The 21,195-nt window shown below is 41.6% G+C and overlaps 2 protein-coding genes across 10 annotated transcripts; both read left to right on the top strand.

Annotated features, from left to right (window-relative positions):
- On the top strand, window positions 1-13,164 carry pbrm1l (polybromo 1, like). Of its 4 annotated transcripts, none has more exons than XM_027010923.2 (30): window positions 1-99; window positions 874-1,014; window positions 1,154-1,251; window positions 1,445-1,592; window positions 1,848-2,006; window positions 2,177-2,293; window positions 2,431-2,499; window positions 2,644-2,742; window positions 2,865-2,950; window positions 3,042-3,133; window positions 3,306-3,522; window positions 3,645-3,786; window positions 3,954-4,042; window positions 4,141-4,420; window positions 4,511-4,616; window positions 4,709-5,375; window positions 5,514-5,725; window positions 5,874-6,059; window positions 8,013-8,170; window positions 8,274-8,516; window positions 8,622-8,761; window positions 8,910-9,067; window positions 9,282-9,465; window positions 9,690-9,897; window positions 10,151-10,352; window positions 10,555-10,629; window positions 11,135-11,299; window positions 11,790-11,857; window positions 11,948-12,149; window positions 12,251-13,164. In XM_027010923.2, exons 1-30 carry the CDS (start codon window positions 94-96, stop codon window positions 12,412-12,414), a joined length of 4,881 nt encoding a protein of 1,626 aa, XP_026866724.1. In that variant the 5' UTR covers window positions 1-93; the 3' UTR covers window positions 12,415-13,164. The 4 variants fall into 4 exon arrangements, with proteins under 4 accessions (XP_026866724.1, XP_026866723.1, XP_035380251.1 ...); XM_027010922.2 differs by having other exon boundaries at window positions 10,555-10,713; XM_035524358.1 differs by lacking the exon at window positions 11,135-11,299.
- A 59-nt stretch (window positions 13,165-13,223) lies between these two features.
- On the top strand, window positions 13,224-20,000 carry stau1 (staufen double-stranded RNA binding protein 1). Of its 6 annotated transcripts, none has more exons than XM_027010917.2 (15): window positions 13,224-13,403; window positions 14,246-14,475; window positions 14,662-14,783; window positions 14,968-15,148; window positions 15,369-15,522; window positions 15,840-16,011; window positions 16,189-16,284; window positions 16,503-16,715; window positions 16,866-17,009; window positions 17,122-17,268; window positions 17,473-17,548; window positions 17,653-17,966; window positions 18,044-18,166; window positions 18,739-18,818; window positions 19,105-20,000. In XM_027010917.2, exons 2-15 carry the CDS (start codon window positions 14,286-14,288, stop codon window positions 19,190-19,192), a joined length of 2,100 nt encoding a protein of 699 aa, XP_026866718.2. In that variant the 5' UTR covers window positions 13,224-13,403; window positions 14,246-14,285; the 3' UTR covers window positions 19,193-20,000. The 6 variants fall into 6 exon arrangements, with proteins under 6 accessions (XP_026866718.2, XP_026866722.2, XP_026866721.2 ...); XM_027010921.2 differs by having other exon boundaries at window positions 14,131-14,475; window positions 14,968-15,124; window positions 15,372-15,522; XM_027010920.2 differs by having other exon boundaries at window positions 14,131-14,475; window positions 14,968-15,124.
- Window positions 20,001-21,195: the final 1,195 nt, after the last annotated feature.

Below are 21,195 nucleotides of genomic sequence, written 5' to 3'. Positions count from 1 at the left end.
TTTGTGACAAGATTAGCTTCGCTGGCTAACATTTTTTTCTTGCACTATATCTGGTGGAAAATTCTTAACTGTTTAAATATTATACCAAATTTGATGCGGGTGAGTCACCAACAATATATATTTTTTTATGTTATCTTCCTCGAGGTTGGCCCATCATCTCATATCATAAATTTTTTATTCAACCCTGCTAGCTAGCTAATACCATTTGTGGTAGCTCACACCGCTCTTTTGTTTGAGGAGTTAACAAGTAGCAGCAGTCGAAGTCTATTTATTGGTTGACTATAGCGCGATTGCTTACCGGAACATTGACTAGCTTGCTCATTAGGTCTTATGCTAACTATGTTAAAATACATGGCTAGCTAGCTAAAGTACAAAGTTACAAAACTTAAATTCCGCATATTAGGTTTAATTCCTTTTGCTGTGACTTGTTTTTATGCATGACAGCTAACTAATGTTCTCAATTTATCTCTTCCATCCAGCTACCTAAACTAAGCTAGCTATTTCTAAACTCATTTGTTGTGTTCAACGGCTCAACTTGGTGTAACCGTATGAAATGATAGCTAGCTAAGATAGCTACAGGGCTACGTAGCTACAGAGTTGGATTTATATCTTCGGCCAGCGTGCTAGGTTTGTTAGCTTAGTTGTACTGTCTCCAGTGCTTGAATGAAATGTTGGTTTTGATTACCTTTTGACGATGGGGAAACTTTGCTAGCTACACAGCCATCTAACGTACTCAACTAAACCACGAAAACCGGCTGTTTTTGCATTTAGCCGTGACAGAAGGCATTCTGTCATAAGTGAATATAGCTAAATGAATAAAGGCTAGGTACTGCTGTGTCTAGACATGCTACTTTATATGTGGAACATTTTCAGGTACCTTCTATGGGCTCTAAGAGACGACGCATAACCTCTCCCTCCAGTAGTGTGAGTGGAGACTTTGATGATGCCTCTTCATCCACTCCAGTCAGTGGCTGGAAAAGGAGAAGGGTTTCTAATACCACTACTGTTGATCAAGTAAGTTTGCTCAGTCCGTTTTCCTCTGTGCTTCAGTGAAGGAAAAATTTTACCCTGGATAATATTTAGTGTGATTTTTGCCTTTGGAAACATACTTGTTTTACTCTAGTAAATGTTAACTGTACTTTGCATTTTTTAGATTGCTGTTTGCCATGAATTGTACAACACTGTCAGGGATTACAAAGATGAGCAGGGGAGGCAGATCTGTGAGCTTTTTGTTCGTGCTCCAAAAAGGAGGTACAAGATACACTTGCTACACTTTGTGTACACTCTTTTTTTATTCATTTTGTTTCATTAAACATTAAACATGTAAGGTCTTTAAAAATGATCAAACATTTTGATGTTCTAAACAATGGGTTTTAAGTCCACAGTTGCTTTTGATTTTTAACAATGTTCTTGTAGTCATTCTCATCCCTATGCATGCAATTAGGAACCAGCCAGATTACTATGAAGTGGTGAGCCAGCCCATTGACATGCTGAAGATTCAGCAGAAGCTCCGGGCAGAAGAGTACCAGGATGCAGAGCAATTCTCTGCTGACTTCCAGCTGCTTATTAGCAATGCCAAAGCTTACTATTCGGTAATCATACCTCTCTGTTGTTGTAAGAGCCGAGATGAACACTTTATTATAGGTTCTGTAAATGTGTCCACAGTTTTTATTAGTGACTCATTAATATATTGATCACTTTTAAATACGAAATAAAGTCAGACAAAAGTAAAATTAAGTAAATTATTTTTGTTTTACAGTTGTAATTATAGTGAAATGGTTCCACTCAGTCTAACTGTGTGTGTGTGTGTGTGTGTGTGTGTGTGTGTGTGTGTGTGTCTCTCCTAGACTGACAGCCCTGAGTATAGGGCTGCATGTAAGTTGTGGGATATTTTTCTAGTCACAAAGAGTAGCCTCCAGCGAGGAGGAGATGGAGAGGAGGCGGATGAGGATGAGGAAGAAGAGGGAGAATACTCTGAGAACCCTGGAGTCTCCACTGAGGAAGAGGTAAAGATTCCCCCAAATGTTGTGTTCTCTTTGGAATGAGCAAAGTGGGTTAGGGTGTGTAAGAGAGAGTGTCTGATTTCTTCATTACCTGTAGTGTTCTGTACAGGATGGGATGTATGTATATGATAGTCATATCTAGGGCAATAAAATGGTATTTCTTCAAATGGCAGACTTCACCCAACTATTTGAAGGGAGTTTTAGAGCAGCTTTTGGAGGCTCTTGTGTCTTATACTGACTCATCTGGGAGGCTGGTTAGTGAACTCTTCCAGAAACTCCCTTCTAAACTGGTAAGACCTTTAGATGGCAACTTTTCAATCTATAATAATTTTGACAAAAATGTTTGTCTTTGAGTGTTACCTCCATCATGGTTCTTTTTTGTTGTTTTTATCTATTTATTTATTTATTTATTTTTGCCCATTTGCAGCAGTACCCAGACTACTATGCCATAATCAAAGAGCCAATAGATTTAAGAACCATAGCTCAGAGAATACAGGTGTGTATGTTGCTTTCTCAACTTGCCACAACAAACGGATTTCTTTTTAAACTATGCAGTATTTTTTGCACTAATTACTGCTGGGACATTCATCTATTGGTAGAAGTAAAAATTGTTATAGGCATGTTATTTGTTCTGTTACAGCTGGGGCACTATAAATCTATCAGTGCCATGGCCAAGGACATTGACCTTTTGACTAAAAATGCCAAAACCTACAATGAACCAGGATCACAAGTTTTTAAGGTAATTATTATTTACATTTTGTAGTATCACTTACATTGGCCTTTATATCCAATATAAAATAGTTAAGTCTAGTTTCAGGGTAATTTTCACGTTTGGGTTTATACTTTATGTAATGTTCAAAGGATGCAAATACAATCAAGAAGGTTTTCATACAGCGGAGGACTGAAATTGAACAGGCCGAACCTACAAAGTCTAGCCTCCGCATCAGGTACTTCCACCGTCATTTTTTTTTTTTAACCTTTGCTTCATTGAAGAGTTAAGTTGGTCTTTGTCTTTGATTGCTTTGTGTGCTTTGGCAGGAACCGGAGGTCTGTTCAGGGTGATCGTCTGTCTGCTATTACTATGGCCTTGCAGGCTGGATCAGAGAGTGATGAAGACTCTCTTCTCTCAGGTACCCTTCAACATGCCTCTCCAGTTTTAGCATTTGGATAGTTCTTCACCAGTGTCCCATCTGAACATTTTGACTATACATTCTTCTTATTTTAGATGAGGACACTTCTCTCTGTATGCATTAAAGATTTATTTATTTTTTTATTGTTTGCCTCTTATCTGTGCATCTCCAGGTTCTGTGAGGTATGATGTGGGGGAGATGGATGCTGAAAGTGGGCAGTCTCAGCTGAGTGCAGCTGACCCGATCTTCCAGTTGTACCAGGCAGTGCGCGGGGCACGTAATGCTCAGGGGCAACTCCTGGCAGAGCCCTTCCTCCAGCTGCCCTCGCGCCGGGAGTACCCTGACTACTACCATCAGATCAAACAACCCATTTCTCTTCAGCAGATCAGGTATCAGTGCTCTCTATCACAACCAGACCCATGGTTTCAAAGGCTAGGTCTATAGATCACATGTGTAAAAATAAATGTGAAATCTTAAAATGAGCATGACATTTGTGCCCTGTTCTTCACAGGGATAAAATGCGGAATGCCGAGTATGAGGGAGTTGAGCAGATAGAAACAGACCTTACAACAATGTTTGAGAATGCAAAACGCTACAATGTCCCCAATTCTGCCATATACAAGCGTGCTCAAAAATTGCAACAATTAATACAGGTAAATTATTTCCAGCAATAAAAAGTAGCTTGTATAAAAAGTATTGGGCCTTTGTCTTCCTGATCTGAAATGTATCATATGATTGGATACAGATTAGATTAAATTTGCATGGTGCATTACTGAGATGACATTAGTGTGTGTGTGAACCACGTTAATGTATTTTCCAGCTAAAACGGAGAGAATTCAGAGACGATGATGAGGGAGACAGTCTGCTGTCCTCAGTGACTACTGACACGGGCAGCAGTAGGAGGAAAAGGTAGAAACATCTTGATCCTTCTGTGTGTTCTTTGTGTATTTTCTCTTTTTCTTTAAAAAATCTGTCATAGTGGTAATGCTGATCCTCTTGTCTCCCAGCCATAAGAAAAATACCAAGAAAAACCGAATGAAAGCACTGTATGCAGCGGTTACCGAGGCACGAGAGGCAGGCACTGGGCGGCGGCTTTGTGAACTCTTCATGGTCAAGCCATCGAAGAAGGATTACCCCGACTACTACCAGGTCATCTTGGAGCCCATGGACCTACGCACCATAGAGCACAACATCCGCACTGAGCGCTACAGCAGTGAGGAGGCTCTCATGAATGATATGAAACTCATGTTCCGCAACGCCCGCCACTACAATGAGGAAGGCTCTCAGGTGTGTGATCCTCATATGAAAAGCTAAAGCAAAGTAAAATTACATTTCAGTGCAACAAATTATTGTTTGCCTTGTAATGCACACCTACAGGTATACAATGATGCGGACATCCTAGAAAAAATTGTGAAGGAGAAGCAGAAGGAGCTTGGTCCGCCGCCTGAAGAAGACGACATGGGCTCCCCCAAGCTTAAATTACGTACGTTAAGCAGCTTACTCAAATAATGGTTCTTGAATGGAGGATAACTGTTGGTTTGGTGGTTCTTCTGACATTTGCCTTTTCTTGTGCAGGGCGTAGTGGGGGAGTCGTTTCGCCCAAGAAGTCCCGTTCTCAGGCCACGCCCTTGCAACAGAAGCTAAGTGACCTCTACGAAGCTGTGCGCAACTACACAGATTCACGTGGACGGCGCCTTAGCACTGTGTTCCTGCGCCTCCCGTCCCGTGCTGAGCTGCCCGACTACTATGCTGCCATCAAACGCCCTATTGACATGGAGCGTATACGTGTTCACATGGTTCAAGGCCGCTACCAGGATGTGGATGCACTGGCCGAGGAATTTGTGCTCATGTTCAATAATGCCTGCATGTACAATGAGCCCGAGTCACTCATCTATCGTGATGCTCTGCTGCTGCACCGAGCCTTTCTGGACACCCGCCACCGCCTGGAGGGGGAGGAGGAGGAGGGCGAGGATGGGGTGTCAGGCGGTGTGTGTGTGGCACAGCCAGTCCGTGAGCTTATACGCAATCTGTTTGTGTCGGTGATGGGCCACCAGGATGACGAGGGGCGCTGCTACAGCGACTCGCTAGCTGAGGTGCCAGCTGTAGACCCTATCAACCCAGAGGATCCACCGCTGAATTTTGAGCTCATTCGCAACAATGTGGAGCGCGGGCGGTACCGCAGGCTTGATGTATTCCAGGAGCAGTTCTTTGAGGTGCTGGAGAAGGCCAGACGCCTCAACAGGTTGGCAGTGAGCTTTTAATGTATTTATCAAGTTCAGATGCATGTACTGGTGTGTGTGCCCTAGACGTAGTAGAAGCACAGGTTGATTAGTTTTAATAAATGCTTTCAAAAAATAACTAATGACCTCTGTCTCTTCAGAACTGACTCTGAAATTTTCGAGGACTCTGTGGAGTTGCAGCAGTTCTTTTTGAAGATCCGAGATGAGTTGTGTAAGAATGGCGAAATCCTGCTCTCACCAGCACTGAGCTACACCTCCAAACACCTGCATGCAGATGTAGATCAGGAGAAGAGGGAGAAGCTGCCTCAGGAAATGGAGGAAGACCGACTCAAAAGTGAGGAGGACAAGAAAGGCAAGACCAACTCACTTTTCACATCAGTTGTTTTTTGTGTTTGGTCTGAAAGAAGCTGATTATTACTGCATAAGGTTTAAGAAGCCTTCAAGTGAGCATTGTTTTAAAGAAGCACTGTTTGAATGTTGATGGCTTGTTGTTCTTTCAGAGGATGAGAAGACAGAGGGGCCTACAGGGGGACAGTGGTCATCAGGCGCTCAGAGTTCCTACAGTCAGGACTGCAGTTTTGACAACAGCACATACAGTGTGGGAGACTGTGTATACGTGCAGCCAGCTGAATCCAACCTGCAGCCCCACATTGTCTGCATCGAGAGGCTTTGGAAGGATGAGGCTGGTGAGCAAACATTTTCTTTCCTACTTTGTTCCTTTTCATTTTTTCATTCTTTTTTGGTCCCTGGCAAAACAATATTTCACTATACTGGGTCTCGTTCATTAAGCACTGATTTTTCCAAATCTAATTGAATTCTAACTTTATAAATCAGGGAAAAAGTTAATATAAGTTGAATATGCTAAGCTGTTCTGCTATACCACACTGCTCTGCTGGATATTAAAATTTGTGGTCTGAAATTTGTAAAATATGAGACATTACGACATCTACAGTGCATCTGGAAAGTATTCACAGCGCTTCACTTTTTCCACATTTTATGTTACAGCCGTATTCCAAAATAGATTAAATTCATTTTTGCCTTTGAAATTCTACACACAATGCCCCATAATAAAAAAGTGGAAAAAAGTTTGTTTGGAATTGTTGCAAATTTATTTTAAAAAAAAAATTACATGTACATAAGTATTCACAGCCTTTGCCATGACACTCAAAATTTCCACTGATCATCATCCTTCAGTTGTTTCGACAACTTGATTGGAGTCCGCTTGTGGTAAATCCAGTTGATTGGACATGATTTGGAAAGGCACACACCTGTCTGTATAAGGTCCCATAGTTGACAGTACATGTCAGAGCACGAACCAAGCCATGAAGCCATTTCTGCAGGACTCCACCATTCAGGCCTGTATGGTAGAGTGGCCAGACGAAAGCCACTCATCAGTAAAAAGCACAAGACAGCCAACTTGGAGTTTGCCAGAAGGCACCTGAAGGACTCTCAGACCATGAGAAACAAAATTATCTGGTCTGATGAAACAAAGATTGAACTCTTTGGCCTGAATGATGAGCATCATGTCTGGAGGAAACCAGGCACCACCCATCACCTGGCCAATATCATTCCTTCAGTGAAGCATGGTGGTGGCAGCATCATGCTGTGGGGTTGTTTTTTGGCAGCAGGAATTGGGAGACTAGTCAGGGTTGAAGGAAAGATGAATGCAGCAATGTACAGTGACATCCTTGAAGAAAATCTGCTCAAGATCACTCTGGACCTCAGACTGGGGCGAAGGTTAATCTTCCAACAGGATAACGACCCTAAGCACACAGCTAAGATAACAAAGGAGTGGCTTCGGGACAACTGTCAATGTTCTTGAGTGCAACAGCCAGAGCCCAGACCTGAACCCGATTGAACATCTCTGGAGAGATCTTAAAATGGCTGTGCCCCAATGCTCCCCATCCAACCTGATGGAGCTTGAGAGGTTCTGCAAAGAAGAATGGGAGAAAATAGGTGTGCCAAGCTTGTAGCATCATACTCAAAAATACTTGAGGCTGTAATTGCTGCTAAAGGTGCTTTTGGAATAAGGCTGTAACATAACAAAATGTGGAAAAAGTGAAGCGCTGTGAATACTTTCTGGATGCACGGTACATAACAAATGGGGTCAAAGTGTAATTAAAAAAAAAATCCGATTCAACCACAAAAACCGAAATGCAGGAGATACTAAGATATTTTTTATTTTTTTGGGTAGTGCTCACTTTTTTTTCTTTTTTCTTTTTGTTCAGTTTTCTAGTCATCTTCAAGGTGTCATTGCTGTCATCAGAAAAAATGTATCATTACCCACATGAAGAAAAGCTCAAATTCAAATATTGCAATCATGAGTGTCATAACATTTATTAAAAAACACAGATGATGTAAACGAAATTTTACATAAACATAAAAGGCTTTTTGATGGCTGACACCTGTCACCCTTTTAGTCTTTCTAAATGTTCATGTGGATTTGTCATCATAAAGGACTTATGTAAATGTAGCATTATGAACACCACCTTTAAATTAAGTCCTACCAAAATTATACAAAATAAGTGTTTTTCTATTAGTGCTGCAAAGTTTGAAGAGAGTAAGTGAACACCAAGATATGAATAATTTGGAGATTCAGAATGTGTGGAAGTTTGCCTCCTGCTGGTCATTTTCTCCAGGTGACCAATGGCTGTATGGTTGCTGGTTTTACCGACCGAGTGAGACCTTCCACCTGGCTACACGCAAGTTTCTGGAAAAGGAAGTATTCAAGAGTGACTATTACAACAGAGTTCCAGTCAGCAAAATTCTGGGGAAATGTGTGGTCATGTTTGTGAAGGTAAATTGAACATAATTGTGTTGGTCTTTTCTTCCGTTATGGCATAATCAATTCATTAAAGACATCAATTTAAGCAATTCTGTTGTTAACTTGCTCTTTTTAGGACTATTTCAAACTTCAACCCGAGGGTTTCAGACCTGAAGACATCTTTGTCTGTGAGTCTCGTTACACCACGCGAACCAAATCCTTCAAGAAGATTAAAATCTGGACCATGCCCCCTAGCACTGTGAAGTTGGTCCCCCGTGATGTGCAATTGCCTGTCGTCAGAGTCGCTTCTATGTTTGTCACTACTGCAAAACGGGATCAGGACATCGCTGATAGCGATCATGGTGGCTTCATTGAGAAAGTATGTGCCATTATGATTTGACAACATGTGTGTAGACTGTAAAACAAAAAATTAATTTTTTTACACATTTTTGCCCCCTATGATTTTGACACTTGGTATTCCCAGGAGAGAGAGGATGTTCCTATAGACTTGGCCAGCAGTGAGCCTGGATTTCAGCACTACGAACAGCTGTGCTACAATACCATGTGGCTGAAAGTGGGTGATTGTGTCTACATTCAGTCACATGGACGGCCGCGAATTGGGAGGTAGGCAATGCGTGTGCCTGTTCACTACATTTCTAGTTTCTTAATCCTTCATACTCTTACTCAGTGAAACTTGGTGCTGTCAGTTTTGTCAGACAAATGAGTAGCCTCATGGTTTTTTGTTTTTTTTGTTGGTTTTTTTTGTGGCCAGGATTGAGAAGATATGGGTGCGGGATGGAACTGGTTTCTTCTTCGGGCCCATATTCATCCACCCTGAAGAGACAGAACATGAACCCACCAAGATGTTCTACAAGCGCGAAGTCTTCCTCAGCAACGTAGAGGAGACCTGCTCGATAACCTGCATCTTGGGTATAGACCCTCCACTCTGCTGTAGAATGTGCTATGAAATGTTCATGATGTGCATTATCATTTCCCTTTTATCCAGACATGAATGAAATGGTTAAATTTGTTCTTGTATTAATTACTGAAAACACTGGATTCTGAATGAAGGAAATTCAGCTTTTTTTTCTTTTTCTTTCTGATTTCTAAACTGACATCTCTATCGTTTCTCTCCTCTCTATAGGGAAGTGTGTGGTTTCCTCCTTTAAGGATTTCATTTCCTGTAGGCCTACTGAGTTTATGGAGGAGGATGTGCACGTGTGTGTGAGCCGCTACATTGAGAGTGAGAAGCAGATGAAAAAATTTAAAGGCTTGAAGCGTTTTTCCCCTTCAGCTAAAGTGGTGGATGATGAGATCTATTATTTCAGGTGCTCTCACATGACCATTCAGAACCCAGCAGTGCCACACTGGAGCAGTTATCTAATTTCTAGCATATTTTTAGTGTTGTTAATTTAACATTCATGTTTGCATAGTTTAATTCATTACTTGATATTGAAAGTCACTGTTTATGTCCAAGTTCATATCCACTACCAATAACTTTGCTTTATCTCATGACTACTGACTAATATTTCTAACCTTCTCCCATGTATAGGAAACCTATTGTGCCCCAGAAAGTGCCATCTCCTCTGCTGGATAAGAAGATTGAAGAGTTGGAAGCTAAATTTGCAGATATGGAGGACCTGGATGAAGAGCTAGATGAGATGGAGGAAGAGGATGATGAAGCACCAGAAACGCCTTCTATGGCTCAGAGTCAAACTTCACTGACTAGTGACATTGACCTGCCTTATACTGCTCCACAGGTCTCATACTCTTACACACAACTACACGCTAAACCTTCACATAAGCCAGAATAATTAACTGGCTAATGTCAAAACATTAACTTTGTTTTTTTGGTCTTTATCAATAGATATACTACATCAATGCAGAGCCATATCAGATTTTACTGCTGTTTAAACTTAACTATACATGCTTGTCCTTCAGCTGATATTTGATAAATGTTGATGATGAATTTCAACATTACTTCTTTGTCGTGTCTTTGTTTATTCTGCCCAGTCCACACCAAAGTCTATAAAAGGCCTGTCAAAGAAGGAGGGAGCCAAAAGGAAGATCAACATGAGTGGCTACATCCTGTTTAGTAGTGAGATGCGGGCTGTGATCAAAGCCCGCCACCCGGATTTCTCTTTTGGAGAGCTGAGTCGCCTGGTGGGTACTGAGTGGAGGAACCTGGAGTCCTCTAAGAAGGCAGAATATGAGGGTAAGTGTATCTTCTCTGAAGGTACCGCTATGTGGCAAGGCAGAACAACATAATCGCTTATGTCTTTTAATATATTGACTCTTCAATACTAAATTGGCTGTTGCCTCAAGTGACTGTGGTAATGTGACAGTTTCTGATTGTAGCAGTATTCTTCAGGTATTAGCAAACTGGTTCAAGTGTCCAATATGGTGTTTGTTTTCAGAACGGGCAGCTAAACTAGTGGAGCAGCAGGAGCGAGAAAGGGTCTTCCAGCAGCAGCAAGCTTCCCCAAGAGCAGGTACCCCAGTTGGGTCGCTGATGGGGGTGGTGCCACCCCCAGGTGCTATGGGGATTCTAAACCAAGCAATGCCACCTATGCCAGGTAACGCCCAGTCCCCTTTAACACCTCTCCCCAAGAAAAAATAAAGCCGCAGCATCCGGGCACACTCCAAAAACGCCATCACCCACTGAATTCATCCATACTGCAACTCATGCTCTGCACAGCGCTCATGCTTCAACCACAAATACTGTTGATACTGCTGACTGGAGCTTAATGTGTGTGTGTGTTTGTGTGCATGGATGAGTGTGTCTGTCTGATAATGCTTGTTACTGCATGATCTTTTTTTTTAACCTCAGTTGTGCATATGCTTATTTTCTTTTCATGCCTGTGTTTACTGTTAGGCTGTCTAACTCACTCTTGTATAGACTCATGTCTGCCTTTTATTTTGTAGTGCATGACACCAGGTACATTTGCATGTCATCATTGCATGGATTCTTTTGTTATCTCTCCCTTCTCACCCAAGGCATGATGGGAAATTATGGCCCACCCTTCATGCCTATGCAGGGCCCGCCTGAGGGCATGATGGGTATGGGTGGCACATCTCCTCACCCCATGGGGGTGCCCCCACTGCCCCCCCAACACTATCTTCCACCGGGCATGGCTGGGTACCCTGGTATGCCCTCTCCTGGTAAGAAGAATCCTACAAGCGAGTAACGCCACCAGTTAAGTGGGGCAGAATATTTTTTGCCAAGTAAAATATAAAAACAACTTCAATTTGAATATCCTTTTTGGTCTTGTCTGCATCATTTTGAGTGGTGATAATGACAGTGGCATCAAATGCCTTTTTTCCCCCTTTCTATTTAAGTCTATGGAAAATTTTTATAAACCAAGTTTAAATACAGGGAGAGCTCTCCTTCACCTGCCCCCATCACAACATAGCATTTTTCAGTCATCTCACAAATGTGTATACAAGGACACCTCTGCTAACAACTAACAGTTCTGTGAATGACATTAACTGAAGTTACTGAAGCCATAGATGTTATTTTTTCAGTTTGATTCATCCCTTTTGAATCACTGTAGAATACTGATGATTCTGCTGATTACTGACATTTAATGTCTAGATCCTCTACTACTGAACTGCCCCTATTTTTTTCAGACCTTCTTGCCTTTCTCTTCAGGTGTAATGAGCCCTGGTATGAATGGTGTGGCAGGCAGTCCAGGTCAAGGGAATCATTATGGGATTCAGGTGAAGATGATCTTTATTCATATTCTGTTTCACTCCTGATCCTGTCTGTGTAGGTGTTGAGCCCTGGTCCTAATGCTGTTTCCTCTTTAGATGGGTTCATATGGCCCTGGGCAGCCAGCTCCCCCACCGTACCCTGGCCAGAGTCAGCCTGCCCAGCAGCCAGCCACACCTATGTTTGTTGCCCCTCCTCCCAAGCCGCAGCGCCTTCTGCATTCAGAAGCTTACTTGAAATACATAGAAGGGCTCAGTGCTGATTGCCCCACTATCAGCAAATGGGACCAGACCCTTAAGGGTAAGAGGGGAGAGACTGAGTTATCTTAAAAATTCATTCGGTGTATAAAATTAACACACACTACTTTTTTTACATTTATTTGTTATTAATTTTTGTTTTAGCTCAAAGGAAAGATTCTCGCCTCACTAGGGAACAGGAGAGCCGTCTTCCTTCTCATTGGTTGAAGAGCAAAGGTGCTCATACCACAATGGTCGATGCATTGTGGAGACTCCGAGATCTGATGATGAAAGACACTCTGAACATCCGACAGGCCTACAACCTCTAACCCTTAAACTTTGATAGCTGAGACTCAGGACCCTTATTTATGCAAGACTATATTTCAACCAAATCTAGTATCATGTCTAAAGCAGCCAATGGTACACTTGTGTTCTATAGCAATAACAATATCAGCTTGTTTGTTTCAGAGAAGTGAAAGGTCGTATGGATGCACTGGAATTCTCACAAATGCATTAGCTAATTTATAACTACTGATATGGGTTTCTCATCTTTGTGGTGATAATCTGAAGTTTTAGAAATAATATAAAATACGGTTTTGTGGAATAGATGGTTGAACCACATGTGCATTTAATTTGCTACACTTTTAACAACTTAATAGATGTGTAAAATAACCACCTCAGACATTAATGTCTTCTAAAAAATTCCCTAGCTTTAACCACTTGGATGTGTTATTCGTGGAGAAAACATGTCGTGTGGATAGAGTAATACAACACCGTAGTATTTTACCAAGGTTTTTTTTTTATAACGCTGCCGAATAAGCTTAGCTTACTTTTATTTTATTGATGTGACGTTTTGCATTTTGTATGTTCAAAAGTATGGCAGAAGTGTAAGTTTGTACTTGCTTACCCGAAGATTACACAGAAAATTTGACATGAAGAAAATGTGGGTGTTTTCATTTCAGCAACTAAAGTGCAAGTGACGGTTCTATTTTTACATTTTTAAGATCGCGCATATAACGGTAAGACGTAAAATGAACTGGCTAACACAATGCCATAGTACAATATTGCTGATAACAAAAAACGAAAAACATACCGACAACCTTTCAAAAACCTGGTCGCGTGATGTCATTTCCTGGAAGTGGGTGGAAAATTAGGCAATTCTCTTTAGTGTTTGCCCTGTCTACCTTCTCTGCTCTACCTCACCTATATTTTAATTCAAAAACCACACAAAAGCCCTCCCTTAAAATTGGATCAAAGCAAGCAAATGTTAAACTAAAACGTCGTTATTCATGGAGTAACCGGATCTAAGTAAAACGAGGTGAGGTGTGTTGTGGCGAAGGAGGCTTTGCTCTATTTTGCAGAGCAGAAGCTAACCCTAGTGAGCTAGCTATTCATATTAGCTTTGCGGTCTGATCCTTTCCTGGCCCCAAGACAAATGTCACATTCTCCAATTCATCTAGAATGTGCTAGCCAGTTAAATAGCTATCTATATAGCTATGTTCCATGTTTTGTCACATCCATCCGGTTGCCTTATATTTGTTTCTCATATCTTGGCTAACCTAGCTAGATAGCTATAACAATAGCTAACGGTGACCACTGTTACCTCTACATGTTAACGGGAGCTAGTTAGCGTTAGCTAACTAGCAATCGTAACGGTCGAGTTTGTTTTCACCGTTTTGGACAGCTGACACTTTTCGGATTAGCTCAGTAGCTTGTTAGCTAAGTGTTTTGTACTTGATTGTCTAATATAATTTTAGTTTCCTTTATGGTACTTTTAAAAGATGACAAATATTTAGATACCTAACAAACCGTACCTGTCAAACTGTCCTGTACATTCCTAGCTACCTGCTCGCGTCTGTTCTTGTAGCTAGCTAACAGAGCTAGCTAACAGAGTCTAATGTCCTGTGTTGTTCGATAATTATCTCATATTAAACATGCTCATAATGAGATTTTTGCGATTGCGTAGTTGGTTGTCATTTTTAAAAATATTGTACTTTGTCGTTTTTTAGACTCCACATCAATCGTATTCAATTCTCTCTTTGCAGGCAGAGCTTTGCAGTCTCTTTCCACTTCACCCATTCTCTCTCTATTTTCTCTCTCCCTTTCTCCCCCTTTCTCTTGCAAACACTCACATCCTCTTCTGTGAGACCCCTCTGCTAGACTGCAAAGCATCGTCCGTAGCACCCAATCAGCAATCATAATGTCCCAGCTTCAGTTCCAGTCTCCTGGCAACCCTATGCCCAGTTCTGCCCCTTTACAGGTGGCTCCACCCCAACCTGGATTCAGCATTCCCTGTCCTACTGGCTCTTTACCCTCAGAGAGTGCCAGTCACCCGTTACGAAGTTCCGCCCTGCCCTCAGCCTCGGTTACACCCTTCTGTAACCCTACAGGTTGGTAAAACGTGTTTTGAAACCTTTGTGTTATTGATAATTATAGACCTTTAGTGATAATACATCTGCGCACAGATTTAGATTTACATAGATTTAGTTGCCCACATGAGCTCAAATGTGCAACACTTATCAATGGAATGTGCACAATAATAATCTATCATATAATTCCATTAAATTCTATTTCAGTAACTAACATGGCAAACCCTAAAGAGAAGACCCCCATGTGTTTGGTGAATGAGTTAGCCCGTTACAATAAGATCCAGCCTGAGTACAAGCTACTCAGTGAGCAAGGACCTGCCCACTCCAAGGTAATATGCAAGCACATACACAGAGACAGAGATCCCTCGTCTCTGTTTTATCTTCTTGGTGTATGTGTGTGTGTGTGTGTGTGTGTCTCTCTCTCCATCCCCTTAAGAGTTTTTTTTTTTTTCAGTTTTTAGTTTGCATCATCCAAGCTTTCTTTCTTCCCTCTTCCTCTCTTCTTGGGTGCAGATATTCTCAGTGCGGTTAACGCTCGGAGATCAGCACTGGGATGCAGAGGGGACCAGCATAAAGAAAGCTCAGCACTCTGCAGCAGCCTGTGCTCTCTCCCAGACCACACTGCCCAAACCCAGCAACAGAGGCCCTCGTCACCCGGGCAGGAACCCAGGTGGGTTCTACAAGGGCCCTGAATGTATGTTCTATTGCTCACATTGACATCATTTTATCTTACTGTTTTATGGTTTTCTAATAATCTTAAAACGGATTAAACGAAGAATGGACTGCTTTTAAATGACCTCACTTTATATAATCCTTTGCACACATGTTGTCTAGGCAATTAGATATGTTATATTCTGTCCTGGTGCATGAGGGACAGGGAATATTTGCAGCTCTTCAGCTTGTTTTCATATTAGCAGACAGCATGACACACACTGTGGAGCTGAATGCACTTTGTATGAAGTTGGGGAAGAAGCCAATCTATAAACCTATAGACCCCTACCAAGGGATGAGACCTACATTCAACTACAACATCAGAGCACCGGGCCCTTATGCACGCTCCATGCAACAGTATGTGCTCTGTTTTAACCTGCTACCTCTGTATGTTTAACTTTATAGCACGGGTTCTTTGAGTGATTAAAGTTGAGAAAATGCATACTGGGTTAAAAATCAGTTTTGGTGAAACTTTGATGCTCAGGCAGTTGTTGACTTGGGACAACCGACAAATGTTCAGAGGCAGTCAACCCATCTACAGACACACACACACACACACACACACACACACAGAGTTTTACAAATAGCTGGATATCTGTCATCTTTCTAATGCATTAAAGTGATGATATCTCTGAACGTGGACTTTTAAAATGGCCCTCTGTTTACCTGAGCAGGTATTATTACCCCTTTCCTCCTGTGGCACCGGTGCTGTATCATATGGAGCTGTCCATTGGAGGGCAGCAGTTCCATGGAAAGGGCCGCACACGCCAGGCTGCCAAACATGATGCGGCTGCAAAAGCTATCAAATCCTTACAGAAGGAGCCACTGCTTCAGCAGCTGGCTGAGGTGGGTTGCAGTCCAATGTAATTGTACAGCCAAATTACATAAAAGCAAGATTCTCGTGACCATGCATATTCTGTGTCAGAAAAAAAAAGTGTTTACTACCATAGAACACTAATTATAATCAATAAGAATGTAGTATTTTCACATGTAATATGTGACTTATTGCACTTTTGTCTGTAGATGAAAGAAGAAAATTTAGAAGAAAACCTCAACAAATCTGAAATTAGCCAAGTGTTTGAGATTGCACTGAAGCGAAATATGCCTGTGAACTTTGAGGTAGACTCCAGTTTGACCATAAATGACTCTAGCCATCTAACTGATCTGCCATTATTAAGCTTTTGTAGTTCTTTGGTACAACAAAGGCAAACAATAAACATGGCAAAAACCTATTCTGGACGTAGAATCTTTTAAAAATCACGTTATATGACCTAGTAATATTCTTACCCAGTGAACTTTGCAAGACAGATCAGTAATGATCCAGTCCTTCTGGTCAGGTGCTGAAAGAGGCAGGCCCCCCTCATATGAAGAGCTTTGTGGTGAAAGTGACCGTGGGAGAGTTCACAGGAGAAGGGGATGGCAAGAGCAAGAAGATTGCAAAGAAGCTGGCTGCCATGTCTGTGCTGGAGGAGCTGCGAAAGCTGCCGCAGCTGCCCGTAACAGACAAGATGCCCCCACGCATCAAAAAGAAAACCAAATCCATTATAAAGGTGGTTCCCCCTTTTGGTGCTTTGACTCAAATGCATTATGTGTGTATTAGAGTAATTTATTCACTTTGATGTATCTTTTAAGTGGAAGTATGTTTTTTCCATTTTAGACTGGTGAAGCAGAATAATTGCATGAATCCCCTGTGCTTTCAGCTGCAGACCAGTCCTGAATATGGGCAAGGAATAAATCCAATCAGCAGACTGGCTCAGATCCAGCAGGCTAAGAAAGAGAAGGAACCAGAGTACAGCCTGGTGACTGAGAGAGGATTGCCCCGACGTAGGGAGTTTGTCATGCAGGTCCTAGATCCTGATCCTGTTTACTGACATTAAATAGTTTTTTTTTTTTTTTTTGGAAGCAAACTCACTTCTAAGAAGTTGAGTTTAGAGTTTGTCTCTCTGTCTCTCTCAGGTGTCAGTCTCCGGTCAGGCTGCAGAAGGAATGGGCCCCAGTAAAAAGGTGGCCAAGAGGAATGCTGCAGAGAAGATGCTGGAAATCTTGGGCTTCAAAGTGCCTCAGCCTCAGCCTCCCAAACCAGCACTTAAAACTGATGAGAAGGTTTGGTCAATAACATTTATTTACTGTTTATCCGAGAGCAATGATGTGTTTCTTGATTTCTCTCAGATTCACTTTTACAACTAATACAGATCTGCATGCAGATAGGAAAAGCAGTGCTATAGCACTAGAGCAGTGCTCTCTGGTTGATAGGTTTAGCCATTTTGGTGCATTAACGGTTAGGTTTTGTTTCTGTGTTTTGCTCAGCCACCTCTGAAGAAACCTGGAGATGGACGTAAAGTGACCTTCTTTGAGCCAAGCTCTGTGGAAGAGGGTGGTCTGGGTGTGTGTTATAAATAAAAGAGAAAGTTTACTGTAAAAATTAATGTATTTTTGCATCTCCTAACATCTCCTGCCTCATGCTTGCTTTTGTGTGCTCATGTGTAGCCCCAAAGGAGGAAGACTTCCGGTTGCCCTTCCTCAGCCACCAGCAGCTTCCTGCTGGCATTCTCCCCATGGTGCCCGAGGTAGCACAAGCGGTTGGTGCCAGCAAGGGATCCCATGCCAAGGACTATGGCCGCCCCAACCAGGCCAAGGCCTCACTGACGGCCATGATCGCCAATGAGCTGTTGTATGCTGGCACATCTTCCACAGCTGAGGGCATCTTGAAGGGAAGCAAAAACCTGGCACCGAGACCCCATGGACCCCTCACTAGACCATCCGAACAACTCAGTTACCTGGCCACTGTACAGGGCCTGCAGGTACCTACTTAACATATATACCAATTCACAAATAGGAATAAGATAAGGATGTCACTCGCACTTTGTGCCCAATACAGGTGGAATATAAAGACTTTCCCAAAAACAACAAGAATGAGTTTGTGTCTCTGATCAACTGCTCCTCTCAGCCGCCTCTTATAAGCCATGGTATTGGGAAGGACGTGGAGTCCTGCCACGATATGGTAAGTCTAGCAACAAATGTGTACTCCTGCTAACATACTATGCTGTAATCCAGTAGAAAAGTGTTTGAAATTCTAATGCAATGGCTTAATGGAGAAATACCCCTGCTGATGATGGTGCTTTAATGTGTTGTGCATCTCTGAGTGAAGTGCTTTAACATCTTTATGTCACAGTAGTCACCTTCGATTCCTTATATTTCGTGTTCCATGTGCTTTTGATTTGGTTCTGTGCTTGTCTCTGTCCCCACCTCCTTGTCATATACTTCATCTTTGTCTTGTCTTTTATCTTTTTGGGTATTGTTGGTTTGTATGTCGGTATATTAATTTCCCTGTGCTTACTTTTTATTACCTTTATTTTGGCCTTATTACTTAACTTGACCAACTTTTTAAGTGCTCTAGTTGATTTTATGTATTATTGCTTTTGCCTTTAGTAGTGTTGTTGTGTCTTTACTTTCCCATTGTCATTATGTTACCTGTGTTGTTTTTGCTTGTCACTGCATTTTCACCATGGACTCCAATAAATTCCACTCACACCTGCATCCTGCCACAACATCACACTCTATTTCTGTTCACAGGCTGCATTTAACATACTCAAGCTGCTTGCAGAGCTGGACCAGCAGTCTAATGATCGCCCAGCCAACGGACCAATCTCTGGGTCAGTCTCTTGGCACACAGGACGTAGTGGGATGGCTCGCTGCCCATGTCCCACACTGTTCATTTTTTTTTCCTGGTACAGAAAGATCTTTTTAGTCAGTTACTGGTTAAAAAAAATCAAATCCAATTTGTCTCTTTGCATGTTTATTAAAGACAGTTTAATGACTTTGAAATTTAATTTCTGTATTACTTGGGAAGTAGCTATTAGCCATTGATCATGGCAATTTAGTGAATAGAAAAATAAAACCTGTTTGTCACACTATTTTCTACACCTTCTTTCATCATAGGTGTGGCAAACAAGAGTTGGAGGGGGACTCATTGCTCAAATCGGCTAACTCAAGCACCATGGGAAAAAGTTTGGACAGTGCTGTCTAGAATATCTGATTGGTAGTGCCATTTAGGAAACACTAGAGAAAACACATAAGCAGAGTTATTACTGGCTATTCTAAAGCCTTGTTTATAACCTTCTGATGAGGTTACAAAAATTTCACAGTTAAACAAGATTGAGAGATTTGTGCTTTTCCTTGATGTTGTTTAATTGTACACATGGTTGTTTTGCTTCATCATATCCAGTGGTGGTTTTGTTTGTTTCTTTTGGTTGTCAAAATGCTAAAACGATAATGTGAACTATCACTTGAATATATAGGTTTTTTTTTGTTTGTTTGTTTTTTTGTTAAAATGGAGGCATTTTAAAGACATGCTTTTTTTAAAGAAAAATATTAAATTATAAGCACACATAGAGGATGTGGTTGGATTATTGTGCTAGAGTTATTGTGATGTGCAGTATAAAACCCCTTTAGAGGATATGATGAAGCTAAGGCAAGAGCTCTCTGTCATCTTGGTTTTTCTCCAGTGCTTTTGAGATGACAACCATAAAAAGACAAAATCCTTATCTTCATTTTCATGTAGGACTGGGAAAATGTTTCGTTAATCTCAGTGTGACGTGTGGTGGTGTCCTGTGATGTCTTATGTGTCAGTGTGTGCGACTGTATGTCTGTTTGTGAGAATGTGACACGGTTGTTTGAGCGTGTGAATGTATGGTTCAAACCTGGCTCATACCCCTCTCCTACAGTCAAACTGAGACATCCCTCCCCTTCAGTGTAAACCCACCCTACTTTCTGGCAGTTGGTTCTCCTTCTCCTCATGGAATGTAAGTAAAATGTGCCACTGTGCTCTAAAATCAGTCAGAAGTCTCTTTTTGTTGTGTGTCCACAGCAGTAAGATAGACCATGGACGAGAGAGAAATTATGGCAGATTATAGTTGTAAATGAAACTCTGTTTACAGCACATCAACATTTTGGATAGTAAACCTGATTAATGTTAGATACACATTTTGCACAGAGAAAACAAGAGGATCTTGAGGTAGAAGGCTGGTTTAATACCAGTTGTCTGGTTGTTGCTGAGATATTCAGTAAAACCTTGCCTTCTGGTTTAGACACAATTTTTTAAATTTTAAAGATTTACAATCCAGAAATGAAAATGTGGTAATTTGAAACAAATGGCCTATATGAGTACCTGATGACGATTTGGATCGGTCATTGATTTATACTATATTTCCTCATAATCACACGACAATGCCTACTCAGTCTCTTAAATATTTAAGTGTACCATAGGCTAAGAACCTTACAGTCTAGCCCCCAGTTTGCACTCAAGGTTTCACCTACATTTCCTTCCTGATAACCATGAGAGTGCATGCAAAAATCACCACACAACCAGTGGTTGCCCTGTTCCCCATTCATTTTTCAAGTTCATTTTTAAGACCCTGAATCCAAAAGATAAGTTCTAGTATCTACACATGTTTATTAGACAGAGGCAGTGCAATAAACGCTTTGTTTGCTTTGGCAGGGTATTACCATGGGAATCCAGTGTAGTGACATTATAGTACTGGTTCCAACAGTTGAACACACCTGTTCATGAAGGCCATGATGAACTGTACTGAAGTTACTGGTGTCATTAAGGTATTAACAGAGTCTCAAGTAGAAGACAGCCTCCTCCCTGAAGAGGTTGTGGAGCACTAGCCCCCTACTCTGATTGAGAGACAGTAAATAAATGCATCCAGCCTCCATTGGCAATGCACATCCAGAAGAGCAATGTTGTTCAGGGTTCCCCTAGCTATGTTGTCTGTCGAGTGTCATTAAACAGGAATCTCACATCTTCCAATATCTTCCTTCCCATGCTGTGCACCATCACATTGACCTTACACCCCATTTAAATGTAGCATCTGTAACTAACAGATGCACTGTTGCATTACTGTGGGCAGCACAGGTAAATTAAAATCCCTGTTTAGGTAAAATCCCTGCTTTTGGTTGGTTTGTGTTGTGATGGAACTGGTGTTTTTCTCTTGATCTAAGAGAAAAGAGCAGGGTAAGGTGGACTTC

The sequence above is a fragment of the Electrophorus electricus genome, chromosome 3 (assembly GCF_013358815.1).
Source record: "Electrophorus electricus isolate fEleEle1 chromosome 3, fEleEle1.pri, whole genome shotgun sequence".
NCBI lineage: Eukaryota > Metazoa > Chordata > Actinopteri > Gymnotiformes > Gymnotidae > Electrophorus > Electrophorus electricus.
This window is presented reverse-complemented; position numbering and strand designations above follow the sequence as displayed.

Coding starts and splice junctions, on each gene's coding strand:
- pbrm1l (XM_027010922.2), top strand. Junction 3,787..3,953: donor AATTGCAACAATTAATACAG/GTAAATTATTTC, acceptor TGTATTTTCCAG/CTAAAACGGAGAGAATTCAG. Junction 5,726..5,873: donor AAGTGAGGAGGACAAGAAAG/GCAAGACCAACT, acceptor TTGTTCTTTCAG/AGGATGAGAAGACAGAGGGG.
- stau1 (XM_027010917.2), top strand. CDS start 14,286: ATGTCCCAGCTTCAGTTCCAGTCTCCTGGCAACCCTATGCCCAGTTCT. Junction 14,784..14,967: donor AAGGACCTGCCCACTCCAAG/GTAATATGCAAG, acceptor TCTTGGGTGCAG/ATATTCTCAGTGCGGTTAAC. Junction 15,149..15,368: donor GTTCTACAAGGGCCCTGAAT/GTATGTTCTATT, acceptor TTTTCATATTAG/CAGACAGCATGACACACACT.